The following is a 19,195-nucleotide window of genomic DNA, read 5'->3' on the forward strand; positions in this document are numbered from 1 at the left end:
ACTCCTATTTTGGGGTTAAAATAACCCCGTTTTCAGGATTCCGCTATAATATTCGGAAAGAAATAAAGAATCATACAAAAATTTGAGCAAAATTTTATTACTTTATATCCAATCTACAATATTTACAACACAAATACAACTTCATATTAAAGTTTCGTAATAAATCATCAGAAATCTAAACATTTTTCTTTTAAAGAACAAACAAAGGCATTGTAAAAACTTTACAAATTATATCCTATAAGGTAGGCAACTTCAATCACAATATCGAGATGTACACATGAAAACAATCCGAAAATACGTCAATTAATACCTAAAACTAATCTAAAATAACAAGTGAAATGAAATCTACAATATTTTTACTATATACTTCCTATGTTTTAACTTTGAAAACAAGTTATAGAAGCGAGAAAAATGCGAAAAGTTTTTGATGTTTTACTCATTTTTGGAAAATGAGATTACGAATTCGTCATTTTCAAACGTCAACAGCGCGGGTCCTGCAACGCCCCATTTAAAAAATGGCATTCAAAAACTTCGCATTTTTCTCGCTTCTATAACTTGTTTTCAAAGTTAAAACATAGGCAGTATATAGTAAAAATAGTGTAGATTTCAGTTATTTTAGATTAGTTTTAGGTATTAATTGACGTATTTTCGGATTGTTTTCATGTGTACATCTCGATATGGTGATTGAAGTTGCCTACCTTAGGATATATTATACTATATAACACCTATTCATCCTACTATTAAATATATTTAATTCATATATAAGCCCTTATTTTCCTTTAGACTATGAGAATATGAACTGTTCCATATCAAGATATATTTAGCAACCTACATTAGTTTTGTATTGAATTATTTTGTCGACACTTGCTGAAGTTTTTCTGTTGGAATATTGAAAACATATTACACGCTTTTCTCCAGCGCAATTGTGTTTCTATCCTGGATAGCTGAGCAACTGTACATTTTCTTCAAACTGAAATTACAGACAATTTACCTCACGAACTGCAGTTTAATTTATATCCACAATCGGCAGGTAAACAGTCGCACTCCGAGAGGCATGAAAAGGATATTCAAACACGTACATTGCTGTTTTCAACTGCATATACAGCAAATCTCCCAACCTTCTTTGACTCTTCCTCGTTCAATTCAGTTTTAGTCGTAATTTATCTTTAAAAATACAGGCAATTCTCCTGTGGAACCAGCAGTGCTTGCGAAGGTTTTGCAAAATAGTTCGTTTTGTATGATTGCATCAGCTTGGTCACGTGGTATAATGTCCTTATTTTAACCCCCAAAATGGTGTTACATTGTGTAACCCCTCTACGTGGTGTTATTTTAAATCCAATTTTGGAGTTATTCAGCTGGAATTTTGTAACACCCCTATTACACCCCTAGAATCCCTTAAAAGTGGTGTTAAAATAACCCTGAAAATAACAGTGTACTAGACCGCAATTGTACATTTAAACTTTCTTTGCACTTGTACGTTGTACTTCGGTAGCTTCTTACTGAGTAAAGTTATCGAAATGAAAAAGATTTTCATTAGTCAGAAGAAAGAATAACTTAGACTTTGATATGTTATATCCAATTATTTCTTTGAAGCGAGCAATGTTCTTGCCACCTGGCTTGAATTTGAAGTGTGTATATAATTCCACTCGAAATTTAGACCCCTAAACCTCTAGACATAACCTTTATAGCTACATATAGCGCAAATTTCAGCGGGAATGCATGTATATATAATTTCTTTAAAGATTTATACATCTAATGTAGCTACGCTTGCAGTGTCTCAAAGAGCCTGCATGATTACCGTTTGATCGGAATTAAAGACTGTCATTACAAAAGTATTTCGTAATTATTATTTTTGTCTAATAAAACAAGGTTACGACTATCAAAAACCCGCAAACAAAAGTTGCATACGGTTTTCGTTGCGTCAAATTTCTGAAAGAGTGTTCCTTTCGCATTTTCTATCCTCGAAACACCATGTTCTTGCCCATGGCATGCACCAAGGCCTAAAGAACGTATAATTAGTTTTATAAATTAAAAAACTTCAGTCCAGGGCCAGAAGCACTCTCTAATTTCGTAAACCAAACAACACATATTTAGAATTGCATAAGGAAACTAGCAGCGCCACCACGAAACTGATTACTTTTGGGAGGATGGAAAGTTGGCAACACATGCAGTGGTATTTATTACTTATTGTTATTTAACTAATAAAATAGTCATAACGACAAAAGCAAGCGAACGTACCATGCAATTGTCTCCCCGATATAGTGGAGAAACGTGGCATTGCTGCAGGCCTGATCACAGCAATATTATTGTATAAACCACAGTCGAACAGCCCCAATACAGATTTTTTATCCATACAATAAATATGATACCTGCTACCAAGAAATCCAGCAGCGTCATAGGTACAGTAGTCCTCCTTCTGTCTGTTGTGTGCTTCAAATGTGTCAAGAAAACAAGAGGAAGTTCGTGATATCTCTTCATCTTCTTCGTCGCTCTCCTGGATAAATTCAACGATTCAATTTAGGGTTCTCTTTCACCTGGAACTTTACTAGGGTATACTTTTAGAAGTAACCGAAGATGTAAAATTTTTGAACTTTCTAGGTCTTGACTGTAAAATATGGTCATCATTAAACAATAAATGATGGCTAAAATTTACCTGATCGATATCGGAATTGAATTTTCTAAAAATATTTCTATTTAACGAAGCTTTGATTGTTGAATATTTCAATTAATATGCTATTAACTGTCGGTAGTATTGTCGGCGATAATCTACGTATAATTATCTCCGTTGAACAGCGACGATCTCATGACAGATATGCTGGAACAATGCAATTTCGTAACTATATACTGTTATGATATAACATTTATAGTACGCGCGTGCTTGATTGGTCGAGAAGCGTGTTTCTATAACTGTATAAAAACACGGGACTTTTCCCGCCTTAACTTAACAAGCGAAGTAATGTAATGAGAATTTGTAATTGAATCGAATTATCTTTTATTGCGTCATATAATTGAAGAAATAGAAATTTTTTTCCTGTGCTTCTATACAGTCATAGTATACACCCGACTATTGTCTATTACAAATCCTACTTTCTGATTGGCTACTCAACCATTGTCTATTCGTGATGGTGAACGTTTATGAAAAATTCGCTCGCGCGACCGTATAAAATTGAATGAATTAAATTTTTTCGGTGTAATTGCGGTGTATCGATTATTTTTCTCGAAATTAATATATCTAGGTACAGGGTGTATACTAAAACAATTACGGGCTCGTCTTCCCGCTGATTATTGCTTACACAATATTACGTACACTTGTTTCTATAACTGTGTAGAAACACGGAAAATGTTTTCTATTTCTTAATTGTGTAGTGCAGACTTACTGTGATTACGATCGATTTATACTTTGTCACGCTGGTCGCGTCGACAGATTGCTAATGTGTACCCTTACCTATTGGCGTGTAAGTTACACCAAACTTATTGCAATCATACATTAAGGCAGGCTTACAATGACACTTAAATAAAATAAAAATTGCAAGCTTAAAAATAACATTATTTAACAATTATCAACTGCGGTTTAGAAACGGCCACATTGATGAATGCAAGAAATAATGTTGATCCAAATATACTCTTAGCTTTCTTTAATGTCTTTCATACTTTTATGTAAATTTGGACAATAATACACGTTTTAATTTGACTGCTTACCATAGCAAATGGAAAATTCGTAAACGTCCCTGAACTGCCTTCTTCTTCGAAAAAATCGTCTTCTTCATATTCTGTTATCAGAAGGCGTTTTCCTTTTGTTTCGTCAAATTGCAGGCCATACTTCTTGGCTGTAGGTAGTTTACTCATTTCACCAGAACCAGATGCTTGAAGAAATTGAAACTTCTTAGCATCACCTTCTGGGGTGAATTTAACGAACGAGGCAATGTTATCACCAAACACGTTCTTTAGATCTTGCATGCAAGGTTTTGTGTTTCGAGCGTAGGTGATGCACATCTGCCATGATTTTGTTTCTTTATCAGATCCAATATAGAAATCTTTTATCCAAGGGAATCTAAAAAGAATGTTTTTGTACGTTTAAGACCAGCAAAGAAAACACGATTAGTGCTCATGCAGTTTGTGGAAATGAGGCTTAAACAGTTGTATGAAATTGACAAGGATGATTTAAAATACCTAAATATACTTAAGACATAAATAAACTCGATTTGCGGGAATAACGATTTCATAAGAAGGAATTCAGGTCAATAAAACTGAAATTCAGGTCAATAAATTTCGATCAAAGTGAAAACGACCGCACGTTAAACACTGAATTAAAAAAAAATTTTTGATTAACAGGAACATGTAGTAAGCTTGTGCAAAGCAAGTAAAGTTCCACTATACAGCATAGCAATGAATTCCAGGGTTGAAAATTCGCGTGTGATGACTGTGATCATGATGGTGTATTAGATAATGGCTTCTTAGTATAATGTATATATATAATATGTTTTTAGATTGATTAGTATAATAAGATACCATACCTTACATTTGTCAGTTCATTCACATAAACCTTTTTAATGTCATAATTTTCGTCCAATACGTTTTCTTCAAACCATTCATATTCTGACCCTATTAAAAAAGATTTAAATACCGTTGCGTATACACGCTAACTAATTTTGCGTTGGGATTTAGTTTAAAGTCGAGTTATTTAATTAATAAGAACAAATCAAGTGAGTGAGGGGGAGGGGGTAGTCGTGTATTATTGACCTTCATCATTCTTGTCACCAGCTTCTGTATTTTTCTTCGCCAGGGAGCTATAGAATATATAAGTAATATTATTAATGAACAAACTTCGGCCCAGGTTTCTTGACTAACTGAAGAAATATGAGTTGTCCCAATAAATCTATGAAAAGTTTGAATTGGCGAGAATGTTTTATCAATGCCTTGTTAACAAATGACAAAAATGTGATCATGACAAAAAAACCTTGGCTAACGTACCATATCTTATCCAAAGGATCAGAAAATTGCGCAACTGGGCGGCGCAGTCTTTCAATACTAAAATATATTTGATAAATTTTATAATTAAAAAATTCTTAACCAGATATTTGTCCCTACTAAAAACAGCTAAAGGACAACCAGCGGACTGGCAACGACACTTTAAAATGGGAAAGCAAACAGTGTACACTGATAAAATTAATACCATAACCTTTATACATATAACGCAAATATCAGCGGGAAGACATGCATGTATATATAATTTCTATAAAAATTTACACATCTAATGTAGCTACACGTGCAGTGTCAACACGAGCCTGATTACCGTTTGATCGGAATTAAAGATTGTCAATATCAATTATCAAATGTATTTCGTATAATTATTATTTTTGGCTAATAAAAAAAAGGTTATGATGACCAAAACCCGCAAACAATTACCTTTTTACATACTGTGTCCGTTGCGTCAAATTTCCTGAAAGAGTGTTCCTTTCGCATTTTCTATCCTCGAAACACCATGTAAGTCTTGCCCATGGTATGGACCGAAGCCTAAAGAACGTATAATTAGTTTTATTAATTAAAAAACTTTGGTCCTGGTCCAGAAGCACTCTCTAATTTCGTAAACCAAACAACACATATTTAGAAAGGCATAAGGAAACTAGCAGCGCCACCACGAAACTGATTACTTTTGGGAAGATGGAAAGTTGGCCAACACATGCAGTGGTATTTATTACTTATAGTTATTTAACTAATAAAATAGTCATAACGACAAAAGCCAGCGAACGTACCATGCAATTGTCTCCCCGGTATAGTGGAGAAACGTGGCATTGCTGCAGGCCTGATCACAGCAATATTATTGCATAAACGACAGTCGAACAGCCCCAATACGGATTTTTTATCCATACAATAAATATGATACCTGCTACCAAGAAATCCAGCAGCGTCATAGGTACAGTAGTCCTCCTTCTGTCTGTGTGTGCTTCAAATGTGTCAAGAAAACAAGAGGAAGTTCGTGATATCTCTTCATCTTCTTCGTCGCTCTCCTGGATAAATTCAACGATTCAATTTAGGTTCTCTTTCACCTGGAACTTTACTAGGGTACTTTTAGAAGTAACCGAAGATGTAAAATTTTTGAACTTTCTAGGTCTTGACTGTAAAATATGGTCATCATTAAACAATAAATGATGGCTAAAATTTACCTGTCGATATCGGAATTGAATTTCTAAAAATATTTCTATTTAACGAAGCTTTGATTGTTGAATATTTCAATTAATATGCTATTAACTGTCGGTAGTATTGTCGGCGATAATCTACGTATAATTATCTCCGTTGAACAGCGACGATCTCATGACAGATATGCTGGAACAATGCAATTTCGTAACTATATACTGTTATGATATAACATTTATAGTACGCGCGTGCTTGATTGGTCGAGAAGCGTGTTTCTATAACTGTATAAAAACACGGGACTTTTCCCGCCTTAACTTAACAAGCGTAAGTAATGTAATGAGAATTTGTATTGAATCGAATTATCTTTTATTGCGTCATATAATTGAAAATAGAAAATTTTTTTCCTGTGCTTTTCTATACAGTCATAGTATCACCCGACTATTGTCTATTACAAATCCTACTTTCTGATTGGCTACTCAACCATTGTCTATTCGTGATGGTGAACGTTTATGAAAAATTCGCTCGCGCGACCGTATAAAATTGAATGAATTAAATTATTTTTCGGTGTAATTGCGGTGTATCGATTATTTTCTCGAAATTAATATATCTAGGTACAGGGTGTATACTAAAACAATTACGGGCTCGTCTTCCCTGATATTTTGCTTACACAATATTACGTACACTTGTTTCTATAACTGTGTAGAAACACGGAAAATGTTTTCTATTTCTTAATTGTGTAGTGCAGACTTACTGTGATTACGATCGATTTATACTTTGTCACGCTGGTCGCGTCGACAGATTGCTAATGTGTACCCTTACCTATTGGCGTGTAAGTTACACCAAACTTATTGCAATCATACATTAAGGCAGGCTTACAATGACACTTAAATAAAATAAAAATTGCAAGCTTAAAAATAACATTATTTAACAATTATCAACTGCGGTTTAGAAACGGCCACATTGATGAATGCAAGAAATAATGTTGATCCAAATATACTCTTAGCTTTCTTTAATGTCTTTCATACTTTTATGTAAATTTGGACAATAATACACGTTTTAATTTGACTGCTTACCATAGCAAATGGAAAATTCGTAAACGTCCCTGAACTGCCTTCTTCTTCGAAAAAATCGTCTTCTTCTATTCTGTTATCAGAAGGCGTTTTCCTTTTTTTCGTCAAATTGCAGCCATACTTCTTGGCTGTAGGTAGTTTACTCATTTCACCAGAACCAGTGCTGAAGAAATTGAAACTTCTTAGCATCACCTTCTGGGGTGAATTTAACGAACGAGGCAATGTTATCACCAACACGTTCTTTAGATCTTTCATGCAAGGTTTTGTGTTTCGAGCGTAGGTGATGCACATCTGCCATGATTTTGTTCTTTATCAGCCCAATATAGAAATCTTTTATCCAAGGGAATCTAAAAAGAATGTTTTTGTACGTTTAAGACCAGCAAAGAAAACACGATTAGTGCTCATCAGTTTGTGGAAATGAGGCTTAAACAGTTGTATGAAATTGACAAGGATGATTTAAAATACCTAAATATACTTAAGACATAAATAAACTCGATTTGCGGGAATAACGATTTCATAAGAAGGAATTCAGGTCAATAAAACTGAAATTCAGGTCAATAAATTTCGATCAAAGTGAAAACGACCGCACGTTAAACACTGAATTAAAAAAAAATTTTTGATTAACAGGAACATGTAGTAAGCTTGTGCAAAGCAAGTAAAGTTCCACTATACAGCATAGCAATGAATTCCAGGGTTGAAAATTCGCGTGTGATGACTGTGATCATGATGGTGTATTAGATAATGGCTTCTTAGTATAATGTATATATATAATATGTTTTTAGATTGATTAGTATAATAAGATACCATACCTTACATTTGTCAGTTCATTCACATAAACCTTTTTAATGTCATAATTTTCGTCCAATACGTTTTCTTCAAACCATTCATATTCTGACCCTATTAAAAAAGATTTAAATACCGTTGCGTATACACGCTAACTAATTTTGCGTTGGGATTTAGTTTAAAGTCGAGTTATTTAATTAATAAGAACAAATCAAGTGAGTGAGGGGGAGGGGGTAGTCGTGTATTATTGACCTTCATCATTCTTGTCACCAGCTTCTGTATTTTTCTTCGCCAGGGAGCTATAGAATATATAAGTAATATTATTAATGAACAAACTTCGGCCCAGGTTTCTTGACTAACTGAAGAAATATGAGTTGTCCCAATAAATCTATGAAAAGTTTGAATTGGCGAGAATGTTTTATCAATGCCTTGTTAACAAATGACAAAAATGTGATCATGACAAAAAAACCTTGGCTAACGTACCATATCTTATCCAAAGGATCAGAAAATTGCGCAACTGGGCGGCGCAGTCTTTCAATACTAAAATATATTTGATAAATTTTATAATTAAAAAATTCTTAACCAGATATTTGTCCCTACTAAAAACAGCTAAAGGACAACCAGCGGACTGGCAACGACACTTTAAAATGGGAAAGCAAACAGTGTACACTGATAAAATTAATACCATAACCTTTATACATATAACGCAAATATCAGCGGGAAGACATGCATGTATATATAATTTCTATAAAAATTTACACATCTAATGTAGCTACACGTGCAGTGTCAACACGAGCCTGATTACCGTTTGATCGGAATTAAAGATTGTCAATATCAATTATCAAATGTATTTCGTATAATTATTATTTTTGGCTAATAAAAAAAAGGTTATGATGACCAAAACCCGCAAACAATTACCTTTTTACATACTGTGTCCGTTGCGTCAAATTTCCTGAAAGAGTGTTCCTTTCGCATTTTCTATCCTCGAAACACCATGTAAGTCTTGCCCATGGTATGGACCGAAGCCTAAAGAACGTATAATTAGTTTTATTAATTAAAAAACTTTGGTCCTGGTCCAGAAGCACTCTCTAATTTCGTAAACCAAACAACACATATTTAGAAAGGCATAAGGAAACTAGCAGCGCCACCACGAAACTGATTACTTTTGGGAAGATGGAAAGTTGGCAACACATGCAGTGGTATTTATTACTTATAGTTATTTAACTAATAAAATAGTCATAACGACAAAAGCCAGCGAACGTACCATGCAATTGTCTCCCCGGTATAGTGGAGAAACGTGGCATTGCTGCAGGCCTGATCACAGCAATATTATTGCATAAACGACAGTCGAACAGCCCCAATACGGATTTTTTATCCATACAATAAATATGATACCTGCTACCAAGAAATCCAGCAGCGTCATAGGTACAGTAGTCCTCCTTCTGTCTGTTGTGTGCTTCAAATGTGTCAAGAAAACAAGAGGAAGTTCGTGATATCTCTTCATCTTCTTCGTCGCTCTCCTGGATAAATTCAACGATTCAATTTAGTGTTCTCTTTCACCTGCAACTTTACTAGGGTACTTTTAGAAGTAACCGAAGATGTAAAATTTTTGAACTTTCTAGGTCTTGACTGTAAAATATGGTCATCATTAAACAATAAATGATCGCTAAAATTTACCTGGTCGATATCGGAATTCAATTTTCTAAAAATATTTCTATTTAACGAAGCTTTGATTGTTGAATATTTCAATTAATATGCTATTAACTGTCGGTAGTATTGTCGGCGATAATCTACGTATAATTATCTCCGTTGAAACGGCAACGATCTCATGACAGATATGCTGGAACAATGCAATTTCGTAACTATATACTGTTATGATATAACATTTATAGTACGCGCGTGCTTGATTGGTCGAGAAGCGTGTTTCTATAACTGTATAAAAACACGGGACTTTTCCCGCCTTAACTTAACAAGCGAAGTAATGTAATGAGAATTTGTAATTGAATCGAATTATAATATTTGTACAAAATCTTTTATTGCGTCATATAAATAAAAAAATAGAAAATTTTTTCCTGTGTTTCTATACAGTCATATTATACACCCGACTATTGTCTATTACAAATCCTACTTTCTGATTGGCTACTCAACCATTGTCTATTCGTGATGGTGAACGTTTATGAAAAATTCGCTCGCGCGACCGTATAAAATTGAATGAATTAAATTATTTTTCGGTGTAATTGCGGTGTATCGATTATTTTCTCGAAATTAATATATCTAGGTACAGGGTGTATACTAAAACAATTACGGGCTCGTTTTCCCACTGATTATTTCTCGTTCTCCCAAACTCCTACGTACACTTGTTTCTATAACTGTGTAGAAACACGGAAAATGTTTTCTATTTCTTAATTTTGTAGTGCAGACTTCACTGTGATTACGATCGACTTATACTTTGTCACGCTGGTCGCGTCGACAGATTGCTAATTTGTACCCCAACTGGCGTGTAAATTTCACCAAACTTATTGCAATCATACATTAAGGCAGGCCTACAATGACACTTAAATAAAATAAAAATTGCAAGCTTAAAAATAACATTATTTAACAATTATCAACTGCGGTTAAGAAACGGCCACATTGATGAATGCAAGAAATAATGTTGATCCAAATATACTCTTAGCTTTCTTTAATGTCTTTCATACTTTTATGTAAATTTGGACAATAATACACGTTTTAATTTGATTGCTTACCACAGCAAATGATAGATTCGTAAAGGCCCCTGAACCGTCTTCTTCTTCAAAAACGTCGCCTTCTTCATCTTCTGTTATCAGAAAACGTTCTCCTTTTCTTTCGTCAAATTGCAGGCCATACTTCTTGGCTGTAGGTAGTTTACTCATTTCACCAGAACCAGGTGCTCGAAGAAATTGAAACTTCTTAGCATCACCTTCTGGGGTGAATTTAACGAACGAGGCAATGTTATCACCAAACACGTTCTTTAGATCTTTCATGCAAGGTTCTGTGTTTCGAGCGTAAGTGATGCACATCTGCCATGATTTTGTTTCTTTATCAGCCCCAATATAGAAATCTTTTATCCAAGGGAATCTAAAAAGAATGTTTTTTGTACGTTTAAGACCAGGAAAGAAAACACGATTAGTGCTCATGCAGTTTGTGGAAATGAGGCTTAAACAGTTGTATGAAATTGACAAGGATGATTTAAAATACCTAAATACTTAAGACATAAATAAACTCGATTTGCGGGAATAATAATTTCATCAGAAGGAAGTTAACTGAAATTCAGGTCACTAAATTTCGATCAAAGTGGAAACGCCCGCACGTTAAACGCTGAATTAAAAAAAAACAATTTTTGATTGACAGGAACATGTAGTAAGCTTGTGCAAAGCAAGTAAAGTTCCACTATACAGCATAGCAATGAATTCCAGGGTTGAAAATTCGCGTGTGATGACTGTGATCATGATGGTGTATTAGATAATGGCTTCTTAATATAATATGTTTTTAGATTGATTAGTATAATAAGATACCATACCTTACATTTGTCAGTTCATTCACATAAACCTTTTTAATGTCATAATTTTCGTCCAATACGTTTTCTTCAAACCATTCATATTCTGACCCTATTAAAAAAGATTTAAATACCGTTGCGTATACACGCTAACTAATTTTGCGTTGGGATTTAGTTTAAAGTCGAGTTATTTAATTAACAAGAACAAATCAAGTGAGTGAGGGGGAGGGGGTAGTCGTGTATTATTGACCTTCATCATTCTTGTCACGAGCTTCTATTTTTTTCCTCGCCAGGGAGCTATAGAATATATAAGTTATATTATTAATGAACAAACTTCGGCCAAGGTTTCTTGACTAACTAAAGAAATATGAGTTGTCCCAATAAATCTATCAAAAGTTTGAATTGGCGAGAATGTTTTATCAATGCCTTGTTAACAAATGACAAAAATGTGACCATGACAAAAAAACCTTAGCTAACGTACCACCATATCTTATCCAAAGGATCAGAAAATTGCGCAACTGTGCGGCGCAGTCTTTCCATACTAAAATATATTTGATAAATTTTATAATGAAAAAATTCCTAACCAGATATTTGTCCCTACTAAAAACAGCTAAAGGACAACCAGCGGACTGGCAACGACACTTTAAAATGGGAAAGCAAACAGTGTACACTGATGAAATTAATACCATAACCTTTATACATATATAACGCAAATATCAGGGATGACCAAAACCCGCAAACAATTACCTTTTTGCATACGGTTTCCGTTTCGTCAAATTTCCTGAAAGAGTGTTCCTCTCGCATTTTCTATCCTCGAAACACCATGTTCTTGCCCATGGCATGCACCAAGGCCTAAAGAACGTATAATTAGTTTTATAAATTAAAAAACTTCAGTCCAGGGCCAGAAGCACTCTCTAATTTCGTAAACCAAACAACACATATTTAGAATTGCATAAGGAAACTAGCAGCGCCACCACGAAACTGATTACTTTTGGGAGGATGGAAAGTTGGCAACACATGCAGTGGTATTTATTACTTATTGTTATTTAACTAATAAAATAGTCATAACGACAAAAGCAAGCGAACGTACCATGCAATTGTCTCCCCGATATAGTGGAGAAACGTGGCATTGCTGCAGGCCTGATCACAGCAATATTATTGTATACACCACAGTCGAACAGCCCCAATACAGATTTTTTATCCATACAATAAATATGATACCTGCTACCAAGAAATCCAGCAGCGTCATAGGTACAGTAGTCCTCCTTCTGTCTGTTGTGTGCTTCAAATGTGTCAAGAAAACAAGAGGAAGTTCGTGATATCTCTTCATCTTCTTCGTCGCTCTCCTGGATAAATTCAACGATTCAATTTAGGGTTCTCTTTCACCTGGAACTTTACTAGGGTATACTTTTAGAAGTAACCGAAGATGTAAAATTTTTGAACTTTCTAGGTCTTGACTGTAAAATGGTCATCATTAAACAATAAATGATGGCTAAAATTTACCTGATCGATATCGGAATTGAATTTTCTAAAAATATTTCTATTTAACGAAGCTTTGATTGTTGAATATTTCAATTAATATGCTATTAACTGTCGGTAGTATTGTCGGCGATAATCTACGTATAATTATCTCCGTTAAACAGCGACGATCTCATGACAGATATGCTGGAACAATGCAATTTCGTAACTATATACTGTTATGATATAACATTTATAGTACGCGCGTGCTTGATTGGTCGAGAAGCGTGTTTCTATAACTGTATAAAAACACGGGACTTTTCCCGCCTTAACTTAACAAGCGAAGTAATGTAATGAGAATTTGTAATTGAATCGAATTATCTTTTATTGCGTCATATAATTGAAGAAATAGAAATTTTTTTCCTGTGCTTCTATACAGTCATAGTATACACCCGACTATTGTCTATTACAAATCCTACTTTCTGATTGGCTACTCAACCATTGTCTATTCGTGATGGTGAACGTTTATGAAAAATTCGCTCGCGCGACCGTATAAAATTGAATGAATTAAATTATTTTTCGGTGTAATTGCGGTGTATCGATTATTTTCTCGAAATTAATATATCTAGGTACAGGGTGTATACTAAAACAATTACGGGCTCGTCTTCCCGCTGATTATTGCTTACACAATATTACGTACACTTGTTTCTATAACTGTGTATAAACACGGAAAATGTTTTCTATTTCTTAATTGTGTAGTGCAGACTTACTGTGATTACGATCGATTTATACTTTGTCACGCTGGTCGCGTCGACAGATTGCTAATGTGTACCCTTACCTATTGGCGTGTAAGTTACACGAAACTTATTGCAATCATACATTAAGGCAGGCTTACAATGACACTTAAATAAAATAAAAATTGCAAGCTTAAAAATAACATTATTCAACAATTATCAACTGCGGTTTAGAAACGGCCACATTGATGAATGCAAGAAATAATGTTGATCCAAATATACTCTTAGCTTTCTTTAATGTCTTTCATACTTTTATGTAAATTTGGACAATAATACACGTTTTAATTTGACTGCTTACCACAGCAAATGATAGATTCGTAAAGGCCCCTGAACCGTCTTCTTCTTCAAAAACATCGCCTTCTTCATCTTCTGTTATCGGAAAACGTTCTCCTTTTGTTTCGTCAAATTGCAGGCCATACTTCTTGGCTGTAGGTAGTTTACTCATTTCACCAGCACCAGATGCTTGAAGAAATTGAAACTTCTTAGCATCACCTTCTGGGGTGAATTTAACGAACGAGGCAATGTTATCACCAAACACGTTCTTTAGATCTTGCATGCAAGGTTTTGTGTTTCGAGCGTAGGTGATGCACATCTGCCATGATTTTGTTTCTTTATCAGACCCAATATAGAAATCTTTTATCCAAGAGAATCTAAAAAGAATGTTTTTTTTACGGTAAAGACCAGCAAGGAAAACACGAGATGGTTTCAAGTAATTAAGAAATAAAAAAACTCGATGTAGGGGAATAATTATTTTATAAGAAGGAATTAACTGAATAAACGCTAAATTAAAAATCGATTTATAGTTTACAGGAATATGTAGTAAGCTTGTCTAAATCAAGGAAAGTTTACTCTACAGTATAGCAATGACTTCAAGTCTTCAAAATTCGTGTGTGATCTTGATAGTGTATGATGATGGTTTCTTCAGAATAATATATTTTTTGATTAGAATTATTAAAAAAACCATACCTTCCACTTTTCAGTTCATTCACATAAACCTCTTTAATGTCACAATTCTCGTCCAATACGTTTTCTTCAAACCATTCATTTTTTGACCCTATTAAAAGATAAGGTTTAAATACCGTTGCGTGCATTTAATAAGATGCCTGGGTTGTCCGGGGAGTCACTAACAAGTCAGAATTAAGAGGAGGTCATGTGATATTGACCTTCATCATTCTTGATACACGCTGCTTCTTGATTTTTCGGTGGCAGGAAACTATAGAATATATAAATTATCTTATTAATGAACAAGCTTTGGCCTAGGTATTTTTACTTACTAAAGTAATATGAGTTGTTCCGATAAATGTATGCATGAAATGCTTAACAAATGACAAAAATGTGATCATGACATGAAACTAGGCTACATACGGTGTCGTATCCTCTAGATCAAAACTTGACTTAACTTTGCGACGGCTTAGTCCTTCAAAACTAAATTGTATGTGATAAATTTTATTGAAAAACATTCGCCACGAAGCCCTGCTAAAAAATGAGTTGCGCTAATACGGGGAGATGACGTAAATTCATTTGGCGATAAAGTTTTATCACAATGTATAGAGCCGTTAAATCGCCAAACTTTGCACTTTTCCCTGCAAACGCACCTTAATTCAGACTATAAACTAGTATGGAAAAAGTGTGATTACTATAAGTGCCTTTTAGCTCTAAATATAGTCCCAAACAATATAGAATTCCGCATTGGTAAAGCAAATGAACAGTCCGAAGAATCTTGCATTCCAAATACACAGCGCAAAGATCAGCGAAATTGTGTAGGGAGTTGCAAAAATAAACTGAAAATACAACACTGATGGAATGGTGAATTGCATGGTATTGAAATGGCATATGTTAATACAGTGATATCATTATGCGTATAATTTCATATTTGATGGAACAGTTACAATGACAAGAAAGTTAACTAACCTTGAGTATAACCTCCTCAACTCTCTGTTTAGTTGTATGAAAACAAATAATTAAATTAATTAATGTTATCAATAAACAACTGTTATTTGCCTTAATTAAAGAAATGCGAGCTGCTTTGATAATGAAAAAAGTTCTCAGGACCTACACAAGTTATTTGCATAAAGCTGTTCGCTTATGGATATGGGATTGGCAATAGATTGAAACAAAGAACTTGTAATGCGCCACTAGCATAAATATAGGACCCTCTGTCTATTGTAGTGGCTATGTTGGAGGAAGTTTCCTCTATAATTATAGAAGCTCTGAAGTAGTTATTCAGTTATTCTGTACAGTAACCTGTTCGATGATCAATTCTTCACACATTTACATTATATATCATATATTCTAGAGGTTTAAAGGGTCTTAATTTCAAGTGGAATTATACACACTTCAAATTCAAACCAGGAACAGTTGATGGAAAAATGAGTCAACGTCGGTCCTCCGGCAAGAATCGAATCTTGGAAATCGAACGGTTTTGCGATGCCAGTGCAATGCTCTTGCCACTGATTCCTGCCGAAGGACCGATAGTTGACTCATTTTCCATCAACTTTTACTGGCTGTTCAAAGTGTCTATAACTCTACTCGAAATTAAGACCCTTTAAACCTTTAGAATTTACCTCATAATTGATATCATATATAGTAATGATAAAAACTTTTATAGTAAAAGTTAAAGGATGGAATACAAATTAGTACACATGCATGCGACACTCGTCGTGTGGCAACTTTCTGGTAATGAAACAACATTTTGTAAACTCATTAATATTTTACCTTTAAAACAAGAAAACATGTTTACGCTGATATCTAAGCTGCACTATTCTGGATCGACTATTTGACTATTCACTGTCAAGCGATTTTGTTCTTTGCTTTTCTTGGTTTTATTCCTTTTCTCGAAGCTAGCTTTTGATTTGCACTTATTATATATAGCCCTCAAGTTAATTATGTGAATGAAATAACCTACCTTTCGTCCAGGTACCCCAGGTCCGTCGTCTCTCTGCATAATAGTTCGGAACTAAACAATTTAATAATTCTATGAATGAGATCACCGAAAATGTACAAGGTCAAGGTAGATATACAATGTAAAATATATATCATTGCATGGACAACTACAGTAGTTTGGTCGGAATGCAAATTTGCCACCACTCTGTTTTGTAGGATATTAAATTGTATTATTGAATACTAAATTGGACAAATATTCGCCTCAACTAAAGAAATACGAGATACTCGAATAAATGTGAAACATGTTCAGCGTTTCCACAATCTATTTGCATAATGTTGTCTTGAAACAATAACTTTTAAAAAGAATGACCAATATATGTTGTTAATTATTGAACCGTCTTTCTATGCTGACGCAATAGCTATAAACTTTTCGCGATGCTTTGTAAAATACAAAAATATAAAGTAGTTCAGAAACTTTTCGCCAGCCACATAATTATATGAATCTTGCACAACAATTCTTGTCAGTAACATCAAGGCCGACACACACTGGCGCGATTTGCCAATGCGACGCGATTTTTACGAATTTTTCCCAGTGATTTTTCCCAATTCCAAGGGAAGAATTAGCAGTTGCTTAATATTGAATTTTGTATTATTTTCACTCGAAATTAAGACATGTACGCAAGGCATCACACTCTAGACATTGTTCCACATCCAGTCAAGTGCAACGCGATTCATATAGTGTTCGAATATTGTTTACATCACGGGTTTTGATATCAGAGTTCATGACCGAAAAGGTTTCATTTTAAGGTAATAAAATCACGTCTTTAAGTGCCGTGAAAAATGGTGAGCAGTGCTTTGATAATGACCGATTGATTAAAACAAAAATGTTGTTTATGGATGTGTTTTCTTTTTTCTATTTTGATTATTATATTATTATATATTGAATGACGCCATAGTGTCATTAAATGAACAACAGCAAGTTTAAACAAGATCTACATCAAACTCTCGTCTTCTGACTGACAACAATAGTTTTTACGTTACGTTTACGTAATATTTTGGTCATGTTGATATCAGAACATATAAGTTAGTACTTACCGACATAATTCGGGATCTATGGCATCCATGTTCAGCTTTATAGCTTCCACTGTTTTGTACAGCTCACTGGTTTTGAATGTCGTCATAATAACATTCCAATGATCAAACTGAGCACTCAGCGTGAATGTATCTGCTATAATATTTGTGTCTTTTAAAACCACGGACTCGTCAATGGTTTTAATACTTTGCTGTATATACATTCGGTGGTATATATGTACGTTTGTTAGACGTCGATAGTAATAGCCTTTCAGAATCAATGCGACCATTTATATTAAATTGTATTTGCTGCTGTGTATAAATATGATCATTCAAGCACTGCATTCCACAAATAACAAATTTCGAAACTAGTTTTTGTAAGTCGAAACAAGCGTCTTTTTTGTGAATGTTCGCTGAAAACTCGAGAAAACTCGACGAGTTCACGAACAGATATGCCGAAACGATCCAATTTTTTATTTAAACGTGTGTATGTGGCGGTGGACTGCATAATAAGTACGACCCAGACAGTCAGAATAATTTATGATATATATTTTTGTTGAGATGGCACCCTCCATCAAGTACAGTATCGGGTCCTACCCATTTGCCTGCCTTCCTTTAACCTGACTGGAGGAACGAAATGTTGAGTTACAGGCTGGGCTGCCTTGGAGAAAGATGGCTCCGGCCCAGCAATTCTAAAACAGGCTAAGATACCTCTGTTTGTAAGCAAAGCTGTGGTTATGTTTACCACACTGGGAAGATTTATTCCTGTCAAGGGGACAGCGGGGGACCATTGGGGTGCAGTGTGAACAGAAGGTGGCATCTGATGGGTGCTGTGAGCTGCGGTGTTGGCTGTGCTAGAAAGGGATATTATGGGGTATAATGCTGATATTGTACACTTCGAAGGCTTGAGTAATGCGATGTAATGTAAACATGCATGGAAATTAAAAATTGACTTTGACGCATAGAAGTTTTTGTATTCTTTTTTCTCTCTTGAAAACTTTAAATGACAGTGTGCAAAATTACAGCAATAGACCTTTCTTATAATGACGTCAAACGCGGAAAGTCTGATGTTACACGAAATTTGATTGGCTCCACAAAATTATCGAGCCAATCAAACTTCGTGTAACATCAGACTTTCCGCGTTTGACGTCATTGTGAAAAAGGTCTATTAGACATTGTCCAATTCAAAGCAGTGACAAGGTGCCATTATATTCTATACTATCATTGCGTTCACATCATTGTTAATACTTTTGAACCCAAGCAATTGCAACCACAATTTAAAGCGCTGCAAATACTTTGATAATCTGAGTTTTGATTAATGGCCATTTACAAGGCTTCTTTACATGCTAAGACTTTTAGTGCGCTTATATTACAATGTGTATGCATACAATTGTCTCCCTATAATAAGGTGCAATTTCTATGATAAAATGTGAAAAGTCCAAGACAATTTGGGGGTGAATTCTTAGTGAAGTCGAGTGATTTTTAGA

The 19,195-nt window shown here is 34.6% G+C and overlaps 1 protein-coding gene across 1 annotated transcript; it reads right to left on the reverse strand.

Annotated features, from left to right (window-relative positions):
- Positions 1-1,921: 1,921 nt before the first annotated feature.
- Positions 1,922-17,818, reverse strand: LOC114540233. Its single transcript, XM_028560508.1, has 23 exons — positions 17,733-17,818; positions 16,660-16,710; positions 15,666-15,689; positions 15,120-15,179; positions 14,918-14,967; positions 14,721-14,808; positions 14,053-14,404; positions 12,724-12,848; positions 12,250-12,354; positions 11,984-12,043; positions 11,753-11,799; positions 11,527-11,614; positions 10,733-11,084; positions 9,384-9,508; positions 8,907-9,014; positions 8,472-8,528; positions 8,241-8,287; positions 8,020-8,102; positions 6,955-7,018; positions 4,515-4,602; positions 3,700-4,051; positions 2,370-2,494; positions 1,922-2,000 (listed from the first exon to the last, which is right to left on the reverse strand). The coding sequence occupies exons 1-23, from the start codon at positions 17,816-17,818 to the stop codon at positions 1,922-1,924; spliced, it is 2,616 nt and encodes an 871-aa protein (XP_028416309.1).
- Positions 17,819-19,195: the final 1,377 nt, after the last annotated feature.

Source organism: Dendronephthya gigantea, unplaced genomic scaffold (genome assembly GCF_004324835.1).
Source record: "Dendronephthya gigantea isolate DGI-Jeju-01 unplaced genomic scaffold, DenGig_1.0 000225F, whole genome shotgun sequence".
Lineage (NCBI taxonomy): Eukaryota > Metazoa > Cnidaria > Anthozoa > Malacalcyonacea > Nephtheidae > Dendronephthya > Dendronephthya gigantea.

Coding starts and splice junctions, on each gene's coding strand:
- LOC114540233 (XM_028560508.1), bottom strand. CDS start 17,818: ATGACGACATTCAAAACCAGTGAGCTGTACAAAACAGTGGAAGCTATA. Junction 14,968..15,119: donor GATCTAGAGGATACGACACC/GTATGTAGCCTA, acceptor TATATTCTATAG/TTTCCTGCCACCGAAAAATC. Junction 7,019..8,019: donor ATGTGAATGAACTGACAAAT/GTAAGGTATGGT, acceptor ATTTTATTTAAG/TGTCATTGTAAGCCTGCCTT.